This window comes from Epinephelus fuscoguttatus, linkage group LG24 (genome assembly GCF_011397635.1).
Source record: "Epinephelus fuscoguttatus linkage group LG24, E.fuscoguttatus.final_Chr_v1".
NCBI classification, from domain to species: Eukaryota; Metazoa; Chordata; class Actinopteri; order Perciformes; family Serranidae; genus Epinephelus; species Epinephelus fuscoguttatus.
In genome coordinates, this window is record NC_064775.1 from 12,641,435 (window position 1) to 12,662,183 (window position 20,749).

General features: G+C 41.2%; 1 protein-coding gene and 1 long non-coding RNA gene across 5 annotated transcripts in view; one reads left to right on the forward strand and one right to left on the reverse strand.

Annotated features, from left to right (window-relative positions):
* Window positions 1-16,452, forward strand: part of LOC125884918 (uncharacterized) — a 55,316-nt gene extending 38,864 nt beyond the window's left edge. For both annotated transcript variants that reach the window (XR_007448777.1, XR_007448776.1), the window contains one exon: window positions 13,974-16,452. This is a non-coding gene — a long non-coding RNA (uncharacterized LOC125884918). The remainder of the gene's footprint in view (window positions 1-13,973) is intronic.
* On the reverse strand, window positions 893-20,298 carry ptger2a (prostaglandin E receptor 2a (subtype EP2)). Of its 3 annotated transcripts, none has more exons than XM_049570203.1 (4): window positions 20,145-20,298; window positions 19,535-19,596; window positions 17,334-18,250; window positions 893-5,201 (listed from the first exon to the last, which is right to left on the reverse strand). In XM_049570203.1, the coding sequence occupies exons 3-4, from the start codon at window positions 18,153-18,155 to the stop codon at window positions 4,914-4,916; spliced, it is 1,110 nt and encodes a 369-aa protein (XP_049426160.1). In that variant the 5' UTR covers window positions 18,156-18,250; window positions 19,535-19,596; window positions 20,145-20,298; the 3' UTR covers window positions 893-4,913. The 3 variants fall into 3 exon arrangements, with proteins under 3 accessions (XP_049426160.1, XP_049426158.1, XP_049426157.1); XM_049570201.1 differs by having other exon boundaries at window positions 19,539-19,725; XM_049570200.1 differs by having other exon boundaries at window positions 19,535-19,725.
* Window positions 20,299-20,749: the final 451 nt, after the last annotated feature.

Genomic DNA, 20,749 nt, shown 5'->3' on the forward strand with positions numbered 1-20,749 from the left:
TTGAGCTTCACTGTGCAGAAGGATGTATGTGAGACTTGAAAGCTGCTTTCACATCCATCTGCTTAAGGTGGAAAGTGTCTTTGTGTTCCCAGTAAATCAGTTTACAGTAACACATGAAACATAGAGGCATGATTCTGTGACATCAAAACTAGCACACAAGACATGTAATGTTCATGTCAAACTATGGACAAGAATGAGTAGATGAAATCTGAAGAATTTTGTATGAAGTAATTGAACTGGATAGAAGTTGATCAACTATGTAATGCTTCCTGTTGTGAGTGTTTTTAAGGTTAGGTGAGTCAGTGAATGCGTCCTGAGTCAGAATTGTTTCCAGTGTTACGACTGAATAAGCTTAATTTAAGACATGTCAAGTGTTTGGTGGTTTGACTCAGTTTTAGCGGTGAGACTAACTGCTTGGCCAAGATGCATTTTTGTAACGCAGACTGAAGACTTTTAAGAAAGCAGCTTATATCACTGACCTGTAACTGACTTATGAAGAAAAGACACCAGAACAATGAACACACTTAAGATCATAAAACTGGCTGGAAGCAAAGCAACTCAGCTCAATCACAAGACCGTTCTTGACTTCCTGTTTGCACATATTGTCTATGATTTGTCGTCAAAGACCACATAGGCTGTTGTGGTCATTGCTCACCCTCTACACATTGGCCTACTTTGCTTAAACCACAGAAATACATTGTGCTCAAATGATGGAAAACACACCGTAAACAAAAGTCTTAAAATGACGTGGAGGGAAAGTTCATTAAGACAGACACACAGAAACTGAAACACACGTCTAAGAGAAAGAGTTGCCTGCATTCCTCACATCTGGAACCCATCCACAATCAGTGTGTGTTTAGAGGAGCAGGGTTACAAAGCAGGTCGGACAGAATTTGTGGTGGATGAGATGTTTATTTAAACAAGCCATAAAACACACACATACACATTCAGTGCATTCAGTTTTATCTACAGTACTTTATAATTACAGAGGACAAGACATCCAGGTAGTTAGCATTCTGACATCTTTACATTTCAGTGCTGTCTGTCACACACACACACACACACACACACACACACACACACACACACACACACACACACACTGCCATGCACATATACACAATCTTTTACCTATCTTCGGCACATGGACATAAAAAAAACATACATAAAAACAACAGGAAAAAGCAAGGGCATGCACACAGAGGCTTAAACTCACACATCGAGCCCACAGGAAGTAGTAACACTCTGTGGTAAACACTGAACATTTTGATGCTGAGCTCAGAACCAACAGCAGACCTACGGAGGAAATAAACTGCTGTTCTCACAACACACGAACCAAACAAGATCATCACTGCTCACACACACACACACACACACACACACACACACACACACACTCAAATAAAGGCTTACAGCCCCAATGTTTACCTGATGCTCACAAGTACTCTGGCATCCTCGATTGAGAACTTGTTGTTTTCTCACATTTTACACACTTGGAGGACTCCCAGTTTGAACTGGACCCCTGCTGTTGCATAACCCCAGTCACTCGAGTTTGAATGCTTTTCTATTTCAAGAGATTTATGACCAGAGATCACATAAAAATCCGTAGTAGCTTATTTTTTTTTGTCAGACACTTGAGCCTTGTTTGAATTTGATTCATTTCAAAGGAAGAGATGCTGTAATGGTTACAAGTCCCCATGGTGTTGTGTAACTTTACCCAGTATGAATCCATCATGTGTTACTTTAACCAGTCTGACAACATAAAAAAAAAATGGAAACAGGAAACTCAGTGGTCATCTAATTTCAACAAGTCAGACAGAGCTGACATCATTATAAAGTAATGAAGTGTTACATCGGCGGGTGTGAAGGCAAAACGACATTTTCTGGTTTGGCTTCAGTCGGTAGTTGAACGTGTTTGAACAATCAGCGCAAGGCTGTAATCAGAGACTGAAATCAGGACTATTAGTGGTGTTTTAAGTGGATGTCCTCAGTCCCATAACAATGGTGGTCTTCTTGAGAGACACACATCCACCAAAAATAACATTTCAGTATGTTCCCTCGTAAAACTTATGCAGTTCAAATGGCACTTCAGTCAGAAAGTTGATGAATAAAAATAAAGGGAGCTCTTTTCATAGTTTCTGAATAACTTTAAGGCGACGTGACAGAACAAAGTACCTGCCAAGAGAAAATCAAACGCAAGCGAGTTCGTCTACCAACTGAGAACTGATATATGACACGAATTGAAAACAAAACATGGTACTTTTTAAAGGGTAACAGACAATTTATATCAACAACGTAGAGGCTCAATACTCACGTCACTGCCCATGGATTCAGGCTAAGCTAACACCTTTCATTTCGAAGAAAGAATAACCTCCAGTTAATAATAATTAACAAAGAGAGAACCTGATCTGTAAAAGTGTTCTGAGAATTGTTTGTCATTAAAGGAGGTAGTTTGCTCTTTAAAAAGTACCATCATTTGCTACAACTGTGTGCTATCATTCATTTGTCATACATAAGCATCACAATTATAGCCGGATTATGCCAGAATATTTACTCTCTGCTGCTACGTGGTTATATAAGAAGCAGAAGTTTTCAAGTCAAAAGGTAACTGCAGTCTCAAACAAAGAACATTTTATAAAATACCGTTGTGATATAATATTATGTTATATGCTACATAATGTACATGTCTGTATAAATGAGTATATATAATCAGCATGACCTCTTCTGTGTTTATCACTCTCCCACCCACTCCCTGAGTGAAGTTTTGAGTGTCCTCAGGCTTGTTGGCCTTTAACCTTTCCAGCAGGAGTCTAGTAGGTGTTTGAGGGGGAAGGTTACCAAAGCAGAGCAGGGGTTAAAGTCATCAGTGATGAAGCTCAGAGGGGATGAGATAATGTTCTCAAGATGAAGTGTTCGAAAGAGAAAGTCATGCCCCACATATTTCATATCAAATATCTGAGTTCTCGTTTGCACTTGTGTGAACGTGCCTCATGTCTAGATTATATCTAGGTTTGCGTCAGACAGGTACACGTGGCATTAAAAGGCACCACTTTGTTTTACTGTTGCAACAAAAGGCCCTTCTAACAATCTGTGACATTAAATTTTACATACTGTGGGCCTCATTCACCAAAACCCACTTATGCAGTTTTCACCAATGTTTCTGTATTTGGGATTTACTTACTTACACTCAAGAGCACTCTTACTCACATTTTGCGCTGACATGTTTGTGAAATGATTGCATTTTCTTTCATTCTACAGTTGTATAATAATATAGCATTTAATTTACAGTGATATTTTTACAATTTATAATGTTTTTAAATTATTTTTTACAAAGCATTATGGTCTTTTAAAATAAACATTCGGCTTCACTAACACTTTTCCTATCAGTTAATGGGAATCATGCCTCCTAGAAATAAATGATTAATGATCATGCTTGAAAATATCAGTTGGTTTGGGCAGGCAGGACAAAAAGTGAAAAAGCAGCACTCTGAGTAACACAAACATTGCGTGAAATGGACCACCTGTCACCTTCTCCCCCTCTCTCTAACTCAAAAACACACACATACACAGCTTGGAAAGCACTGTGGCACTAATGTCCGTCCTAACTCCTGACAGTTGTGCTTTTACAATGCACAAAGTTTGAGGTTCGCGGATTAGGTGGTTGATTTAACATGTATTTTAAGCATCCCACGCATCTTCAGACTTTGGGTTTGGCACTCCTGTCTCACTTTTCCTGTCCTTCTGCAGTTTCTCTGTGCACACAGCCCTGCAGTCTCATGGCATTTACCTATGCTAATTATGATCGACTGGCACATGCTTCTTCTGATTCAGTGGGATTCATCATTGCAAGAACACCGGTGCGAACAGTAGGGTTTAAGGATACGTCATGAATCGAATGTAGACTTTTCTTGGGACCTTTCTTAAGAACAAATTCAAGAAAATATTGGTGAATGAGGCCCTTTCTTCTTTCAGGAGCATCAACTGATTTGATTGTGCTTATTTTTTGTAGGCATGCCATTAAGTTTATTCTGGTTTACTTAACCTTTTACAGACTTTCCTTGACTGTGCTCTATACAACTACGTGTTTAAGGAATGCTTCACCTGCAAATTACCATTTGTATGTCAATTAGTCATCATGTTACCTTATACTTGTACGCATGCACGTGCTTAGGCATAATCGAGGAGCACTTCTTCACAAATTCAAATACACAATGAGAAATCGATATAGGCTACAAATAGTCATTTTGCTGGTAAAGCATTCCTGTAATGTTTGTGGTTCATGCCTGTATGTGACATCTCACTGGGTTCACCATTCCCAGGCCCAGTAATAACTGTTTGGAAAGCAGCATTTGAATCAGAGAAGGCTTCAAGTCACTGGTTACCTCCTTCTTTGATAGATGAATATCTTCAGTATGTTGCATTCTGTCACATCTCCTTGCATGAACATCTTCTTCCAACTGAACATCTCTGTTTTAATACAGTGTAGACAAAAGCACAAGTGCAGTTTGTCTTTTCGAGATCATCACAAAACCTGAATGAAGTCTCTTTCTTTCTCCAGCTCCCATCAGCAGCCTTTTCTTTGAATAACTGAAAATACAAGCAGCAAAGGAGACAAAGTGTTGAGCTTTTACACTTAACGTAAAGTCAGTATGCATTCAACATGCATACACTTAGCTGAAATGCAAGGAGTTGATGGAAACACCCAGTAAATGGCAAGAGGCAGCCACCAGCTGATAGAACTGGTTAAAGTGTGTGTCAGTTAGGCAGACGGGGCCACTATCTAACGGAAACACATTCATAAAATAGATAAGACACACCAGCCACGTGGGAGGGATGTTGTGGCCAACGAAGAGCATACTGTGTAGTCCGGTGTCCAATAAATATGAGTATGAAATAAGAAAGTACTGTTATGGTCATAGATCCTCCACAGTGTGAAAATTCTCAGTGTACTCCAACGTGGGACGAGACAGCTCCAGGTTGGCCGGAGAATTCTCTTTGGCTATCGATGATTTAAAAAAGGAACCCCTGGTGTGTTCCAGGGGGCCACGGCACACCAAGGCCCAGCAAAAGTGCAGCACGCTGGGGGAGAGGAGGATAAAGACCCAGGGGTCGATGATGGAGTTAACAGAGATGAAGCGCAGGGCGATGAGGTCCAGGCGATGAGCGTCCACTTGCATTATAGAGTTGATGTAAACCCGGATCTGAGAGATGGATAGAGAGGAAGGAAGAGGCAGGGAGAAGGAAAAGAGACTGTGTTAAATTGGCTGCCACGGTATAATCCCACGACTAACACCATCCATGACAAACACACAGACAGATCCTAGATAACATTCTGCTTTAAATACTATACTAAACCATCTATAGCAGCTGTACCACATGAAGCCTGGGACCAGTTTATGGGGGCAGTAGGACAACCTGACATAGAAATTGAAACCACCTATCAGTTAAAATGCCAAGCTGATATTCATAATGCATGTTTAGAGTCTTAAATGTCATTTGCTTTTGATGCAACTGATGTTTTTTATGACAACATATCTAATCCCATTGATGTGGATGTGCTGTTGACCAAATGCATGAAGGGTAAAGTGGAACATCTCAGAAACCAGTGACCTTTTCTTTGTTTCTGTTCGTCTCAGTAAAACTGTAAACTGCTCTCAACTCGAGATAAGTATGCACACTGGAAGATGAAAATAGACAAAGCATCAACCAGTCACCTGCTTTCATTTTCACATGCCTCCTGGTCATGATCTCTCTCTCTATCTATCCTCCAAACATACAAAGAAGCCTTGATATTAAAACATTACAGAAAGAAAGAATGCACGTGTGAGAGTGGATGAGAAAAAAAAAGAAACTTAACAGAAAACGTACCTTTATTTGGTCTGTACTTCATTGCGGTTACATAATGAATTAAAAATGAGTCTAACAGCTTGTCAGCCTCGGAGGGGTTACAGCTGCTTTTTCAGTCATCCATCTCAAGCGAGTCTGACATCACAAACACACTCCTATTTTAACTATTACAGCTCCTGACACAGGTGGTGTCACGGCTCATATATATAAATCTGACCTGAATCATATTTTTTAACGAATTTTTTTTTGTTCTTTTTTTTTGCATGGTAACTACAGGGATAGCATGTTGGGATGCAAAAATGCAGATGTTTGACAACATTCAAGATCATTTTCTGCAAAGTAACATAATTACAATTTAGCTCTCATGTCTATTTATATTTCCTTGCAACCCTGTAAATTATGATCAAAGTATTGTTGGGCTAATATACCTTTTTTTGTATTGTCGCCAAGGGATAGGGCTGCACGTTTTATCAGATTTTAATTTTGATCACCATTTTGGCTTACCATAATTAGATGAACATGATTGACAAAAGTGCTGCATATCAAATCAAGCTTCCTTAACTAACAGCCATGGCCAACTTGTGAAAAAATGTCTTGAATGTTGCACGGCAGTCCAGTGTCAAAAAATGATATACAACAGAGAGAAGACAGGTGAAACAGAAATCAAATGACTAGATCAGAAGGTGAGAAAGTAGTTCCTCTATTTTGGTGCATGAGACTTGTGCCTGCGCTGCAGAGCAACACATTTAACTTGTTAAACCATCTGAAAATAGCACCACAAACTGCAGTATCATAAAGCATGAAAGGCAAGAGGAGGAACGCCGCAACTTTCACCTCAATGAATACCCATCCTTACCCAGCGTAACCTCAGACATCCATAACAGCAATATAGTATCACCGTACTCATCCAGTTTCCAAAGACAGACTGAAATAGCCAATGCAGTCGCATCCCATTAGGCAAAAGACACATGTCCAACAAACACTTGTATTTATATTTTGCTTCTCGGAGATGCACTGAGTTGAGCTGAAGAAGAACCTCGTTTAAAGTCTTAATCTGATGCAAAGATTTAATGAGCAGGAATGTAGTACAACGTGTAAGTGAAAGCAGTGCTCGTTGATTTAATTTTGCATGTAAAGTTTTATTTATACTGTCCTTCCAGGAGATGCACTGTGAATGAGGACCAGTCTTATTTTTATGTAAATATTTGTAGATTACCAGGAATGCAGCACAACATGGAAGCCGAAGCAGGGCTCTGTTTATTTAAATGTGAAAGCGCAATGAAAAATATCTTGTCCCTAAAATCAGTGAATAATGGCCATAATCATGCAGCCCTACTCAGGGAACGCATACATGTCAGTTACCAGAATCTCACAACCACAAAGACTCCTCACAGAGATCACTTAAGTGAGTGTGTCCTTCGGGTTTTAGTCTCAATGTGTTTGCTCAAACTAACTTGCATATAAATGTTGTTGTAAAACGCACAGTCAGCAAAAAGCACGCTCTCTAATTTCATCCTCGTACATGCAGAAAGCACTATCATTAATCCCAGAATACACAGGATGTTTGCAGAGAACGGAGCGGTGCTCTCGTTCAGGGAGGATATTTGAATTACTCTCGCCAGCATCATTTTGTTTGCTTTTCTGAAGGACTGCCGAGGCAAACACAGGAGCTCATAACTTATTAAAGACGAACACGTGTGTATTTTGTGGTTTTAGGAGAGGCTGAGCGGCAGATGTTCAATGCTGAGACGAAAACAAAAAAAAATTTCCCAGGCTGATATGTGGCTGTGTTAGTTTACACACTAAGATACACAGATACACACAGATAATCAAAGACTCTTGGTTGTGAAAGATGGATTGTTTTCATTATCACTGTCTTTGTACTGTCATTACCTCGCATATCACTGTCATCACCAGGACAGCATTATAAATAGATTTAGCCATAATTTGTTCACCCAGGATTTTTTGACAAATTGTTTTTGCCCTCTTTATGAAATGACTTGTGATTGGCGGAAGTCTCCTGTCATGGGCTAGTTTTTCCAAAGCCTGAAAACAGAGCCAACAGGAAGTGCCAAGATCGAGTTTTCTCTTAGTCCTCTTGAATTAAAATACCCTGAAGGGTTATTATGGAATTTTTGCCCAGTGACGCCATCAAACTGCCTACCCCAGCTTTAACCACAGCCCCATTATGTTTCAGAAAGAATGTTAACTGAAGAACAGAAAGGCAAAGGTGAAAGTTTTTGTGGATACTTCATCATCTCCAGACTTTCGTTAGCACAGCAGAGCACCGAACTCCATCACTAACAAATGAAACTGACTGACTTATTTCACTGTTATTTATTATTTTTATTTTGACCAAATATGGTCACTGGGTTTTGCCTTTGTAGAGCAGAATGATAATGATTGCCTGTCTTGTGAAATGATGAATATGTGCAGCCATTAGCCTTTTAAAGGAAGATTAAAATCAACACTATATTACACACACACACACACACACACACACACACACATTGTTGTGATTTGTGTTGTGCAGCTGATCATTAGTAGCTGTATTACAGTCTTTGACCTTTTCAAATAAAAACAGCATTTGAATACAGCTGTTTTTAGTAGCACCATCACAGCCAACAATGAGCAGCTGATTGTATTCATTATTTCCTGTCTGTGGTTTAAATATGGCCATGAAATCAGCTTCTGCAATGACTGGCCAAAGTGAAAAGCAGTTAACTCACTGGGATGATGGCCACAAGGTTGAGAGCCAGCACATTATTACAATCCATGGAAGCTATGACTAGTTCACAGGTTCAGAAATTCCTGCTGCTGATCTCTCTGGAGGTCTGAGAGGAACAATATCCAGTCAAATGTGAAAGGAAAGTTGACCCTCGAGGTTATGAAGTCAGTCTGTTCACCAACACAGCGCTACTTCTCTTATTCCTCTCTGATTTTCCATTCAATCCACTTTATGTCTTCAGCTCTGCCTCACACCCACTCTTTTCTCTCCAATTTCTCATCTGTTTTTTGTACTGAATCAGATTTGACTCCTATAAAAGCAGCCAATTTCCTAAGATGGCAGTGGTTGGACCAACATTGTCACGCCAATCTCATTAGGGCAGCTTCCTGTTGCTTCATCCGACAACCTAGTGACTAAATTGTTGCTGTGAAGACAACAGCTGCCTTCCCAGCTAACTACACAGCTGTAGAAGCCACTTAAGAGTCATGCTTAAGGGCACATTAGCAGCTGTTAGCTCTTAAAAACGCGCTTCTGCAGATTTTCTCAATTGCAGCAGGGAAATGTTGTTAAACGACTAATTCAGGGAAAGTTATCTCACTGCAACAACAAAACCTGTATACAGTTCATACATAAAACAATTGAGGTGTGCTGTTTTTTCTCTAAGTGTTGAAAAACTCCACGCTACCCCAGTGTCATTTTAAACAAAACCACATGAGATCATTACTGTGATTAGTGCCAGGCCTTGCCATGTGTGTGGGACCAAAACAAAGTAGGCGAAAGATGATATGTGCGTGTGGAGACAGATTTTTTTGTTTAGCCGGGCTCAGCCGTTAAATCCAACTCACACTGTGAGCCCATTTTCTTCTGCTTTCTCAGCATCAACAGGAAGTGTAACAAAAGTGTTTATGTGAAGTGTCTGTGAGGGGTTGATGCTCAGAAGAAAAAAAAAACACTGTCTTCACTTTGAGTTTCATTTTCAAGGTCAAAATTTAAAACAAGCGCTGAGCAACTATGCAAGTAAGAGGTGACAATTTCTCTTAATCTCCGCTTCTGGCTGTTTTTCATTAGGTTTAATGCAAGAGAATGTTCAAATATCCAATTTCAAAGGCGCATGCTTGTCTGCACCCCAACACATCCTCATACAACCACAACCACATCTAACGAAATAGTGCCCCACGACTGACGTTACATACTTAACTTGAAGTTATGTAGGTTAGGCTTTGGCAAGTAAAGTTATTTAGGTTAGGTTCAGGAAAAGAAACATGATGACAAATGACAAACCATGCTGTAAAGAACCGTCACACGATGATAGACAGATTAGGAGCATGTGTCATTTAAACAGTAGAGTTACTGTAGAGCTTGCGCTGTCTACCTTTATAGGCTGTGTATTTTTTCCTTTAGGTGAGCAGAATATGTTTCACAGTTTGAGCTTAATGCTTTTTAAATGGCTAGGACAAGCAATTGCATCCATGTATATGTATTATTAACAGCGTAATTGTTTCAGAGAGGGAAAAAGATGGTATCAGATTTGTATCGGTATCAGCAGATACTCAAGGTTGCGTTATTGCTATCAGTATTGAACATGAGACAGTGATATTAAGCTGTCCCTAAAAGGTGGAGTATGGAGTTAGGAGATTTAATTTGAACAATTTATTGAGTTAACTGAATGAAGCGTCCTGTTCACTCTACTGCCATAAATACATCACATGTGATTGTAGTTTCATGGTTTCAAATCAGGCCTAGGACCTCAGTTGTCATGAGAAGGCAAACATGCCTCCACAATCAATGCGTTTGGAACCTGCAGTTGCACCATTTAAACTCTGTCACTGTATTCAAATGTGATGTTGTCAGTGTTCTCTACACTGTGTCTATCTCTCCATCAATGTCTCTCTGTGCCAGAAGGCTTTTGTCTGGCCTTTTCAGTCTTTCATGCAATCACAGATAACCAGAGGCACATCACACAGACACAAACACATTATCAGCCCCAAGTTTCAACTGAACAGAGGGCACAGCAGAGAAATGCAATATGATCTTGCTGTGTGTGCACATATGTGTGTGTGTGTGTGTGTGTGTGTCTGTCTGTTATCCTGACCTCAGACTGTGGTATCATATTGCTGCATAGACACCCCATAGTGTTTATATAAGGCTCTTAATAAATAATGCATTTGTAGTATTGTTTAGTATGCTTGAATGCGAGGCTGCAACTTACAGCTACTTTGATAATCGATTTATACTTTGATTATTAATTGGCTAAAAAAATAAAAGCTAAATATTGTTATTTCCAGTATTTTATTTAGAGATGTAATATATATTTAAATTGGATTCACTTTAGCAAGCGTCTTACTAATAGTATGAAATACGTCACATTATACTCCAGCGTCTTTCCAACCTAATTTCGGCAAATTAGTGTTAGCTGTGTGTCTGTTTTGGTGAAAAAAATATCTGATTACAGTTTCAGAACAAATGCAGCAAATAGAAATACCTTCCATCTGTTTTCTCTCAGTTTTGTGACGGATTAATATCAGGGGCTCAGCGGCTACGTTGATCCAATTGTTGGTCAAAACAGACACGAATCTGCTTGAGACAGGAGATGTGGCTAATGCTAATCAGCTGAAATCAGGTCAGGTCAGTATACTAGAGTATAACATAACATTATGGAGTTGTGGAAATATTTCCAGCCATTAGTCAGAGACAGTCCAAAGTAAGTTTTTGATTCCTTTACAACTGAAAAAGCTTACTTTGGAGACAAACCAGATGGCTTCATTTCCTTTAAGTCATCACGTGACCTTAGGAGACGTTGCCACAGCGTTTTCCGTGCATCATACAATAGAGACCCGAAAGTTTAAATCAATTTAATCGATTAGTTGTTGCAGCCTCACTGTAATGTGTAGCTTTGGCAAACGTGTGACCACACAGCACATATAAAACACCTCTGAAATTTTATCACAGAGTATTTTCCAACTCACTGTTGTTATGTCTGTCGAGCTTTCCATTCTACCGCTACACGTGTCCTGTTTCCTTCACTGGCAGATTTTATCAGCTGATGAATTCTGTGATTATCTGTGGTAATCTAAGTCCAAACTGCAGCAAGTAGCGAGAACACTTTTCAGAGGTGTTTAGTGACAAGTTTGTCCCCACCAACACATTCACAGACATCACTTCTGTAAAAGAATCTTTGAAGAGGCCACTGAGGTCGTAGATAATGCCCTGCTCAGGCACTACAACACATTAAGGATAGATCATCACCTGAACACTGAACAGCTGCTATCAGCAGAGATGTTTTTACCTTTATCTACACTATAAAGAAGAAAACAGGAAAGGTAATTCTACGTGAGCGTAGATGCTCCTTGAAAATAAGAGACCACATCCCCCTCTGCATCATCACTTAGTGCGCAGTTCCAATGAAATATGGTTAAAAGGTTTTCTAGGTCTTCCTGCAGGGCAATGAATGGAAATGTCTGCCACTAAGTTAATGTGGCCATTCTGGGGAAATATGAGGAGAGGAGAGGAGAGGAGAGGAGAGGAGAGGAGAGGAGCTACAGAAGAAGATGAAGAAGATGTACTTTATTAATCCCTGGAGGGTAATTTAATTTTTTCAATCTGATGTCATAAGTACACAGGCCCAAAATACACACACATGCACAAACATGAGCCATCGATGCATTAAATTGAGAGATGTCAAAGTGAGGGGTTGCCGATGGACAGGCGCCCTGGGAAGTTGGGAGTTCAGTGCCTTACTCAAGGGCACCTCGGCAGTGACCTGGCGGCAAACTGGTGCCTCTCCAGCTGCCAGTCCACGCTCCATATTTGGTCTGGATGGGGACTTGAGCTGGCGACCCTCCTGTTCCCAACCCAGATCCCTATGGACTGAGCTATTGCCGCCCCAGAGGAGGAAAGGAAAGATAAGAGAGGAGAGATGGAGGATGAGAGGAAACTACAGATGGAACGAGAGGAGAGACAAATGCGACAGCCACAAGTGATTCACCAGTAGGAATGACACAGGAGTCCCATTATAAGATAAATTAATCATTTATGGCTGACATTAATGTTGTGATGACTTCTGCCTGCAGTGGTGAAAGTCCTGGTTACCATCACTGGAGATCTGATATAGAGGTAAGACAGGCTAATAGCTGGACACAGCAGACATCAAGATGCACATATATAACCTAATGGATAAAAGGGCTAATGTACTGACTTGTGATCAGTGCACAGCTAAATGATAAGGTGTCCCCCCCCCCCTTTTCATCAAGTCTGCATGTGTATCTGTCCGTTTACACCACTCAGTATTTAGGAGAACCCATCGTCAAGTTGTATTTAACTCCAAAAGTGGATGCTAACAAGCAAGGCTAACTAGCTTCCATCGGGAAGTGGAGACTCGTTAGCCAGAGTAACGTAGATACTGGTTAACAACTGGTTAACTGCCTTGTGTGGCTGTTGGAATTTAAATGATATTAAATATAGTGGCTGTCCACAGAGATATTGCATCAAGCATTATCAGCCTGAGCCTAAGATTTATGTCCCCTAAATAACACTAATTTAGGGTTGCTGTCAATTACAATTTAGACCAAATAATAACACATGTCAAAGCAAACACTAAAGAACAATCTGCTGATTCCACAAGAGAGTATCTGCTGTAGCCTAATCTGATTCTCTCTTTCAATCTTATCTTCTGTTCTGTTCCTTTCTTACTGTCTGTCCTTATTTAACGTCCCTGTACCCGAGTCATCTATTTTACTCAGCTTCCCGATGAGGTAGTTAAGAAAGCCAATGTAGTAAGCTGATACCAGTGTCCTTTACCTGCCTTCAGTAGTCTACATCTGGTACACAATGTACAGTGGAGGACAATTTCATAAACCATCTCTTTTAAAGCTAGGGTAGGCGGTTTTATTTGGGTGTCACTGGGCAAAAATCTTAAAATAGACTTACATCCATAACATATAGTCATCCAAGTGGTCTGAGAGAAAACTAGACCTCTTCACCCCTTTTGGCTCTATTTTCAGTCTTTAAAAGATTTAGTCCGTGACGGGAGATTTTAGATATCATAGGTCATCTCAGCATTCCTTGTGGCTGTTCTACAAATGCAGATGTGCATGCATGTCCCTTCATTGAAAGCCTGATTTGATGGTCCTGCAGAGAAAGCTGCTATTCCAGCGTTGGCAACAACTGCCAACACTGCGGGGCAACCCAAAAAAGGAGGATGGACGTTTCAAAATAGAGTCTGACAATAAACCCAAGAAAATATATCAGCAAAGTGTTTCAGAGATGTTGCTAATACTTTAGCCCCCTGCTAACTGGAGCCGCGGGCCGACGTCTGTGGCTTCATGTTCCTGTTTATGGAGCTAACATTCTAGAGCCACGAATGACAGTGTGTCCTCTGCTTCACTTCCTGTTGCTACAGATCACCTCGCCAATAGAAGAGTGTGCAGCAGTTTCGAAGAAGGACCCCCAGTCGGCAGCTAGAGCAACCCAAATCCAGCCAGCGCAAACCCCAGCTCCAGGCGACTGGATAGCCCCAACTCCCCGCCAGATATGCTGCTTTTGTTACACAGGATAGACCCGGTGCTGCCACTAGCCACCAACCCACTGTGACACCTGGTGCTGGGGTATTTATGTTTGCCAAATTCAGGCTGTCTCTGAGCTGCTGCCTGCTTTCCTCCCAGTCCACAGCAGCAGGGACTGAGGCGGAGGGACTGTGGGGTGGCTAACCTCCTAATTCTTGTCTCATTTGTGGTCAGATGAGCAGAGACAGACAGAGAGAGGGTGGGGCAAGGAGGGGCTGAGTGAATGCACAGCACCCAAGCACCCAACTCGACCAACGAACTAAGTAATATGTTGTTTTCAGCAGATCATCTGGAGGCATGTTTACTATGCACTGTACTCATCACTGACAGTTTTCTGTAAACGCCCTGTGGATATGCTGAATGTTTTCAACTTCTCCATTTTGGCAGCAGTGGTCTGGCAAATTGATTTTCCTTGCCACAATAGGAGGGAGTGGAAATAAAAGTTGATTACATCATTAAGTACAACTGACCCTCGCTTACTGACAAACAGTATCTGATTGTGCCTCTTAGATTTCAAGCACTTTGTGGCCCAATAAGGCAGCTACTGGCTGTAGGTGCTAATTTGTGGATCCAAGTTAATCCTCATATCATCCATTACAAACACTATCACATGGAGGGATCTATTATACAAACGGTGCCCACTTTGTATAAGGTTTAATAGCTTTAACTCTGCCTTTAGTAGGGTTAAAGGATTACTTGCACATGTTTTTAAGTGTCAAAATATACTTAATTTACTTAAATTAAACTGCTGCCCAACTGAGACTCCACTGACTGTTGAGGCAGACTCTTTAAAGCTTGTTTTGTGACAACACAGAGCTCATTTAATGGTCAGCACCCTGTGTTTGTACTGTTAATGATGCTATTAAATTAAATGTGATGCAGAATAGGCCAGCCATTGCAGAGATGAAGGTTATGACTCTGCATTTGAGCCCACAGCTGAGACGCAGCAGCGCATGAGATAGCACTTTCATTAGTGCTGTCTCTAATAAAGTGCACATCATCATACATTGCTGGGAAAATTATTGATTTAGCGTTGAGAATCCAATGTGACACTCACAGAAGTGAGGTGGTCACAAACAGAATGCCCAGAAGTCATACTGAGACAACAAAATGGCGAATCGCTGGATGATGAGTCATTTGTGGGTTGAATCCATCCATCCATCCATCCTTACTTCCTTATTTTTCCTATTGTATTTGTCTCCAAGATCAACTGGCCATCTGTCAAAACTAGTTTTCACTGGCCTTTGCAGTGTATGGTACCCAACAGCAGGTTTGATGTCAAGCAGAAGCTAAAGGTTGTTTGCAACCAGGACATCTGAAAAGGTTCCTGGCTGCTGTTCACATGTGTTATCACTTTATACATCCCCTGTGTGTAATTCATTTAATGTACTGGACACAGGGTTTCAGTGGCTATTCTGCTGCCATGGGGTCGATCTTATTAAAATGTGATTGCAGCTCATGTAACAGGCATGGTAAATGGTTATTAGGTCCATCCCCCAATTAGTCATCAGTCACAGATGTTTTTTCTTCTTGTTGTTGCTACATTTTAGACCAAATTTATGATTACAGTTTCGAAAACAGATCTCCTCATAATGGCCTCTGTCCAAATTGCTTCCTGATGACATTAACTGATCAAATCCAGAATTCTTCAAAGGACGTGTACAATTATGCAGTTTACTGTATGGAAAGTCTGCTGTTTGTATCGTCTTCCTTGCTAATGATGCTAAAAGTGCTCCGTAAACTCCCCTCGCTAAAATGATTTCAGTGATTAGACTCTCCCCCTGAAAAAGCATATATTGTTTTCTTTAAAAAAAAAAAAATACTTTCTCTAGTTTGTCTTTTGACTTTAACAGTTTCAACGGACTGAAAAGCCCGTTGAAACGGGCACCTTATCTATTTATGACAGTAGTAATAATCATAATATTGCGATTTTTATTTTCTTTTAAACTCTATGAACTGAAACAAGTTGACAACTTGGCATCAAAATAAGCAGCTGAGTCCAACTTGCTATTAATGGCACCGATACAGAGCTTCCTGTCTACAACCTGGCATCAAAACAGCTCATAGTCCATTGTATTATTTATAAACCGCTGCATGTGCACAAAAAGCCACAAGTGTGCGGAGACACAGCTAAACACAGATCTATATCTGGGTGCATAACATTTTGACATACTTTAGATAAGATTGTTGTTTTTGTAGTTGGCTGGCATATGCTTCAAAGCTGTAAAAGGAAATGATAAACCCACCCTAGTAGGTGAAAGAAAATAGCCCAATTTCAAGACACCTGATGACTTTTTTTGTGCAAGACGTTCAATTTAGAACAAGACAATATTAAATCAACCGTATTTATTTAGCTCCCTATCAACCTGTGAAGTCAAGCAATATATGACTGTAATGTGAAGTGTTTTCCAGCCAGAGGAACCCTTTTTTGTTGTGTCTGCACCGCAAGAACGAGGAGCACTCGTAGTTCTTAGAATGCTGTTTTTAGCTCCTATTCCAAAGTGGGTACTCTCCAAGCACAAGAGGAACCATTAGTGAACTAAGTCTATGACAGTTGGTCCAGACGTTTTCACGTCTTACAGCTCGTAACAAAAAAAAAAAGCAGATGAAAATGACAAATGAACCGACAGTGACATCCAGGCTTTGCTGAGCATATGTGACGGTGGAAATACAACTAGTCAAAGCAAAAGTGACATTGCCGTACCAACTGCTGGTCGGCTTATAGCACATCATGTCAGCGTTCCTATTGTTGTTGCAAAAGCAAACAGAACAAAAAGTCCTTAAAGATATTTCGTTCTTGATTAAGGACTCCCTGAGTGGGCAGTTCCTCTCAGGGAGTCCTTAAACTGTTCAATCTGAAAATGCATATACTTCCAGATTGTTTTGCTGGCGGTGGGGTTGGGGGGTGCCTAACAGTAGATGAAGATATGTTGTGACCCCGGTGCATCAATGTTAGGTAAAACACTGTCAGTCCCTCGGGAGCTGTTTACTCACAGCATCATGGAACTTAAATCAATTTATGCTCTGACTGTATCGACCAGCTGACCAATTGAGCTAATGAATCCCAAATAAGTCAGTAACGCAAGGTCAGCAGTCACTAGTCACCTTTTCTCAACTTAAAACTGTGCATAAGTGTTTATTTTTAAATAATGGCAAGGCAGTAAAGCATGCATGTGTGATATTGGCTTTCATCTTACCACCAGAGGCAGTGTGCAGATGATGAAGATGATGGTCATGAAGACGAGCAGGATAAGATGCTCCACCTCCTCAGCCATAGACGTCGCCCTGCGTTCGCTGTTGGATCTGGTGCCTGCCATCACCGAGCCGTTCCTCCTCCGACGCTGGTACATCCTGAACAGCTGGTATACCACAAACCCATTGCACGCCACTATAGCCAGCACCAGCACTAGCATAAGAGTGGCGTACAGGGTGGCATAGGCCCGGTCCTCCTTCCCCTTCGGGTTCATGTCAATGAAGCACCACGTTCCAGGGCAGTATTGTACATATTTACCAAATCCCGCAAAAGGGAGGAGACAGAATAACATACATAATAGAAACACCAACGGGATTGTGATGTAGGCACATTTCTTGGTGACGAGCCGGTTGTACAGGTAGGGGTACCCAATAGCAAAACACCTCTCTAGTGCCATAGAGAAGAGAAGTGACATGGTGGCCAGGCTGAAGAAGGTCATGCTGACACCAAAGTACCAACACACGCTGTGTGATTTAGGCGACATTGCCACCAAGGTAGTGTTGCGTGAATACGACAGCTGCACCAGCGGACTGATCAGGCAGGTTCCCGCCAGGTCCGTGACCACTAGCGATGTGATGAGGATCTGAAACAAGGAACGCCGCCACGTGTTCCCGGTCCTCGTGTCTCTACGTCGCCGGATTTCCAGTATCACCAGGGCAGCCACGTTGCCGAAGATGCCTGCTGCGAACATGATGGCACTGATCAGCGGGCTCTTTGTCTCGTCGATGGACTCCTTGCTGTGGCAGGGGTCGTAGTCTGAAGTCATTGTGGCTGAAAACTGGCTGTGTTTAACTGGAAAATGTGTCTCTGCTTCAAAAAGAGGTCAAAAACGTGTCCTTAAAAAGTTGTCTGCAGCCATACCTGTTTAAACAGAAAGGAAGACAGAAAAACTCAGAGATCTAGAGCTGTAACAATCAGTTGCTTGTCAGAAGATGAATCTGCAACTATTCTGATAATCTATTAATTTGGCGACCAGAGGCTGCTAGAAAGTAGCGGGGGTTAAGGAGCTGGCCTCCAAGTTGTTTTTTCCTCGTCCAGATGTCTGGGTGATGTTGGATGTGTTTCCATTCACATACCCTACAACTGCAGAGCAACAGCAGCATACATTCCCGTTCTTATACATAACTCTCTCACCTGTGCTGTTGCAGCTGACCAGCACACCAGGAACAGCAGGTGTGTCCTCCTGCTCCGGTGTATTTATTTGTGCTCGTCATAGCAACTTAATCACATGCCATTCTGTTAGTTGTGTTAACCTCAATATTTGTTTACTGTGTTTTATGTCATAGGCCTACAAATATTTATCCATTTCTCATAATGATTAGACTCTGATCCTCTGCCTGACCCTCCCTGTGTCCAAAGCTAACCAAAATTTAACCAAAAATCTTTCAGTCACAGCCAATAATTTGGCAACAACCAATCTGCCTGTGCATCAAACACACGATTTTGACTGCCATAAAAATTTAATTGTGAATGAACTGCAGAGAAAGCTGCATATGAGTGCAATGTTACAGTCTTAACTTTAAAAATAACACTAACATTTGTTTACTAGCCACTCATTGTCCCAAGGAGAACATCATTTGTCAGGGATGTTTTCCAGTCTCCCTTTGAGACTCTGTTTTGACTCAGTGTCAACAATGTCGACTATACACACCACTCTAATTTAATGCTTGCAAATCTTTGTCTAACTGAGCTTACCCCATATGTACACAGAAAAGAGAGAACATCTTCCTCTTCTCATAAAAGGGAACATTTTGCATATAATAAAAAAATTCCACAGCTTGAACCCTGCTCCAGTATAAGTTTTTGGAGTTGTGAAACCCCTAGTTGTTCCTCTTCTTTCTCACCAGCTAACAGATATCAGCTGACAGGCTGGAGGTTCAATAGCTGCGGTCCAATTTTTAACACGGAACTTTCTGCTCACATTCCCAGATGTGCTGAATCATTAAGAAATATTGCACGAGGATCATGTTGTTTCACACTATCTATCCATCTATCTATGCAGCTGTGGGTTTACTCAGAAAAATGTGGAGCCCCTCGTGGGTGATTTGAGTGTTCTCTGACTAGAAATTATCACCATACATATCAGCCCACATCTGTGAGTGTGTGTGCCTTCACTGGGTGTGTGACGACCAGATAGTGACTCACCTACTTGTTTTGTCCAGGGCACAACGTGTCACCTCTGGTGATCCCTGCTCCTCCAAGTGACACTGAAACCGTCAAAACAGATGCAGAAAAATTGTGGAAATGCAGATAGACTGCCCCAGAACCCAAAGGAGAGCTCTGACAGATGTGTCCAGGTGTTGGGACCGTGAATGGCTGGATGTGTTCTGTGGAAGCTGAACGCAGATTTTGCGTCACGTGCAAGATAAGCCGGATAATACCGTACAATTAGACATGTGAGAAAATTAAGGTACTTTTTTATTAAAAGAGTCCGGTTTCAGTTGTGCACAGGCGCACACAGCGTGCTGGCTGAGTGAGTCAACAGGCGAAGTAACTTGTCAAAGTTGGATTTTATGTACATAAAGGTGCTGCTGGGTGTATACAATTTGTGCTGAATTGAAGACTGACTACAGACTTACAAAATAATTTACGCCCAGCTCTGAAAGCAAGAGCGTTTTTCTTTAACAGCAAGGAAATTTTACAGTTTAGACTTTTTTAAATGGAGTTTCGCTCTGCGTTCGCTCCGTGTGAGAAAACAGCGCGAGGCAACAACTGTCACATCCGCGTGAAACAATCCAAATAATGAAGTTCTCACCTATTTCCTAAAGTGCTCCCTGTAGTGTGGACGGTTATTTCCGTGTGTTACAGTCCAGACTGGGTCGCGCAAATACAGAAATTGATCCTAATTTATCTTTTGCTTCACTTAAAAAGCCGCCCCGGTTTAAAGGTGAGGTGTGGAGAAGGCGAGGCGCGCGGCACTGTGGCGAGGTAGGGATGAATGGGCCCGGGGTACAGGGAATGATGTGGTGACGTCACACGGAATGGGTACACCCACCCCGTGCATGCAGGCTGGAGCTGGATGAAAAGCCTTTCCTTCAAGAGCTACTGGATAATATCATTTACCTTAGTGTTAAGCTGAGAAATACCCCAGTATTCATATATTTATATATATAGGGAATGATATGTATAGCCTACCATTTAATACATATTTGATACTTTTCAGTTTCAAACAAGGTGCCACCAAAGATCTAAAATCTCCTGGTCACTTTATAAATATTAAAATATTCAGCTTTTAAGAAGGCGTACGCATATTAAGAACTGCGCACAGTCACAAAACAATGTTAAATATCGTTAACGATTAATTACGGATTTAATTGATAGAATGCAAGAATTTAGTGGAAAACAACAGTCCAAAATCCT